This window comes from Triticum dicoccoides, chromosome 2B (genome assembly GCF_002162155.2).
Source record: "Triticum dicoccoides isolate Atlit2015 ecotype Zavitan chromosome 2B, WEW_v2.0, whole genome shotgun sequence".
NCBI lineage: Eukaryota > Viridiplantae > Streptophyta > Magnoliopsida > Poales > Poaceae > Triticum > Triticum dicoccoides.
Window position 1 is genome coordinate 344396170 of NC_041383.1, and position 3431 is coordinate 344399600.

The 3431-nt window shown below is 47.9% G+C and overlaps 1 protein-coding gene across 1 annotated transcript in view; it reads right to left on the reverse strand.

The window, feature by feature from the left end:
- Positions 1–2349, reverse strand: part of LOC119363662 (ras-related protein RABH1b) — a 3874-nt gene extending 1525 nt beyond the window's left edge. The window contains exons 1-4 of the mRNA XM_037629024.1: positions 2046–2349; positions 1008–1078; positions 826–914; positions 558–669 (exon numbers count right to left, since the gene is read on the reverse strand). Of these exons, the coding sequence (XP_037484921.1) occupies positions 558–669; positions 826–914; positions 1008–1078; positions 2046–2162 (389 nt within the window). The 5' untranslated portion in view covers positions 2163–2349. The remainder of the gene's footprint in view (positions 1–557; positions 670–825; positions 915–1007; positions 1079–2045) is intronic.
- Positions 2350–3431: the final 1082 nt, after the last annotated feature.

Below are 3431 nucleotides of genomic sequence, written 5' to 3' on the forward strand. Positions count from 1 at the left end.
CATGTTTTATGGTACATGGTTCAATTTGGACTTCTCTGGAATGTGGGGACAAATTCAACGCCCACAGGGTTATAAATACACTTTGTACTTCAGTCATACTACAACATCAAGGGAAATTCCTTAAATGCCTAATCCCTCAGTGAGACGGTGCAGGATCACACAAATATCATGTGGTCAGTGAAGAATTGTATATCTTCAATTAAGAAGGCCATGAAAATTGAGGTTCTGAGCATATGTAACGCGTCTGAAACTCTGAATAAAACAAGAGGCAGTTTGCTTAAAGAACCGACAAGTAGATCAGACTGAGTACAATCTGTTGTACTCAAAGCAGAATAATCAGAATAGTGCTAGTTAATTTTGCTTCACATATTTGTTATGCTTAACTACGCTAGTATCACTCACAGCATGTAACAAAAGTTACACAAAACAATAGAACTGCAAATTTTGGTACATCAGGATAGTACATAGGATATCACATGTGACCAAGTAGTAACAAATGGAAATACTCAAATATAGTGCACTCATTGAATGGATAGCAATGTGAACCACACTCTCACCTCTTGTCCACAAGGTCAGTTTTGTTCCCAACAAGCACGATAATGACATCACTGCCCCTCTCAGTGCGAACTTCCTCTATCCACTTCGACGTGTTTAAGAAAGATTGCCTGCCTGAAGCATGAAACAAAAAAAAAGGGGGGGAATGCCAGTAAAATTTGCAACTTTGCGACATCAGAAATCATTATTTGATGAAGAAATTATTTATGAGAGAGAGAGGGAGAGAGGGAGAGAGAGAGAGAGAGAGAGAGAGAGAGAGAGAGAGCATACTTGCAACATCAAATACAATAACAGCAACTGAAGAGTCTCTGATGTAGCTTGGAATTAAACTCCTGAATCTTTCCTGACCAGCTGTATCCCTGAAAACAAAGAACAAAAATACATATGACAATGATCAGCACTCCAATGGACAGAACAGTCTGTCAGTAATGAGGTAACAGATGTGAGCATACCAGAGTTGGAGTCTCACAGTTCTATCTTCAAGGTACATTGTCTTCGACAGGAAATCAATACCAATCGTAGCCTGTTTAGGTCAGAACATAACATATGAAATTAACTTAGATACATTAATATAAGCAGACATTTTATCTATGTAGTACTTTAAAGGACAATAGAATCAGAACAACCGATCGTCACTCCCACAATAATACAGCACAATGTTAACAAGCCATCATTGTTCACCAGGAAAAACAAGTCTGTTGTAGGTACACCGATATACATATGAAGAGGCTGAATGTTAGTTAAGAGTTCAGATTGTGCATATATTCTACACTGCGTTGAAGGTCTTTAAGTCATAGAAATGGCAAACGTTCCATATCTAATTGGGATCGCAGGTATCATAGTGAACTCCTAGAATTAGCAAAAGGTTCCGCCTGGGATCGCAGGCGTCATGGTACCTCTCTCTCTCTTTCTCAGGTTGCAAAGTGGCATTGAAACAACTCGTACGTATTAGCTATCATTCCCTACATTACATCCGCCAGAATTCTCCAGCAAGTCAAAGCTAGGCCGAGCAGCCTGGGGACATTTGTCGCCAAACAACGCTGTGATCCTGGGAAGACACCATTGACGGCAGGACAATTTCTCACGCATTAAATTCCAAATCACACAGAAAATAAGATTGCAGTGGGCATTGACCTATCGGCCATACGCCAATTCAACTTCCTCAGCCAGGGATCATGAGCATTTCGTTGCTCCGTGATACATCACGGACAAAAGGTTGTAAAATAGCACATGCAAGTCTCAAATACTGTAACCATGGATCGCCCAAAGCCCCAAATCAACAACAGCTGGACGCACATGCTACGCGCCCGATCAACAGATCTAATCACCCGTTCACAGGGTCAGATTGAAACGCTCGATCGGGCCGGATCTCGCCTCGATGTCATGGATAGATCCAACCATCCCGGCTCGAGGAGAGGAAACGGCAAAACAGAGGAAAGAAACTGAAACAAGCAACACGCGCGGGATTGGGGGATGGGGAGGGGCCGTGCCTGGTAGGTGTTGTCAAACTTGTCGTACATGAAGCGGGTGATGATGCTGGTCTTGCCGACGGACTGGTCGCCGAGGAAGACCAGCTTGTACTTGGCCAGAGCCGACACGGGGGCCATCTTGTCCGGCGCGCGGCGGCGGCGGCGAGATCAGATCGGGATCGGGTCCGGCAGGGCGGGTGGGTGGAGAAGGGGGAAGGGCGGGATCTCGCTCGCTCGGTGGCGCGGTATGGGTGGGAGTCTCCCCGAAGGTCTCGCCCTGCCCCTCCTTCGTCCCTCGCGCTCCCCGCTCCCCCACGTTGCGCGTCCCCGAGATTAGTGCCTGCCGTTTATTAAGCGAGCGCTTGCAAGGCTGGAGGACCGGAAATGAAAAATGGCAAAACCTTGCTGACTTCCTTTTTCAATTTATAAAATCTTTTAGTAGGTCGTAATAATTTTTATTTTATTTTTTGAGGGGAGGTGGTCATAATTTTTTTTTCCTCGTGTCCCTGGCGGCTGGAAGCCTGGAACCCTAGCCGCCGCCAGGAGAGCCCAATCTTCCAGCGTCGTCCTTCGATGGCTCCCCTCCGCGAGCGACCTCGGTCGTCGATGGTGAGGGGGTCGCCGGATCCACGCGTGTGGATCATTTTTTACTTCCTCGTAGTCTAGATTTTTAGGTTGTTCATCGTCTTTGTTTCGGCGGCGACGATGACAGCGTTGAATAAAGATTCTTCGGATCCTTCCTTGACAAGGTCATCGGTCCTATAGTTGGGGATGGATTTGGAAACCAGTCTGTTCAAACAAGGATGGCGTGGCGGCGGCGGCATCCTCGTGGTGGACCTGTGTCATCGAACTCCGCCGTTGCGACGGTGTTTTCTCCAGCGTCTGGGCGGAGCTTGGGAGGTAGTCCAGAATCAGATGCAGATTGTGGTTTGCATCGACGACATCTGAAAGGCGGAACATGTGCTGGGTTCGTGGTTCGTGGATGGCAGGTATGGTTTCCTTCTGCGACGTTTTAGTCGCAGTGGGGTGCCAGATTTGGAGTTCGATGGCGTATGTCTCCTAAATAAATCCGTCATGACCGTCAGGGGGGGATGTTGCATGAGCCCCGGTCGTAGTAGGGCGGCGACGGCCGTCTTAGAGGGACGGGCGAGCAGAGGCGCGAACCACGGCCATGACGGGTCGTCGAGTCGGAGAAGAGGTAGAGTGTTGCACTAGTGTGGGAGTAGAGGCGCACGGGGGTCGACGGCAGCGGCGGGCAATGCAAACCGATCTTAGATCGAAAAACCAAAGAGTAAACGCTGATAAAAGTGACCGGTGAGAGAGAGAAAACCCGGATCAAAGGATCGGAAAAAAGGCTCTCTAGGGCAGGCGGTCAACACGACGAGGGACAAACCCTAGCTGGTCGTC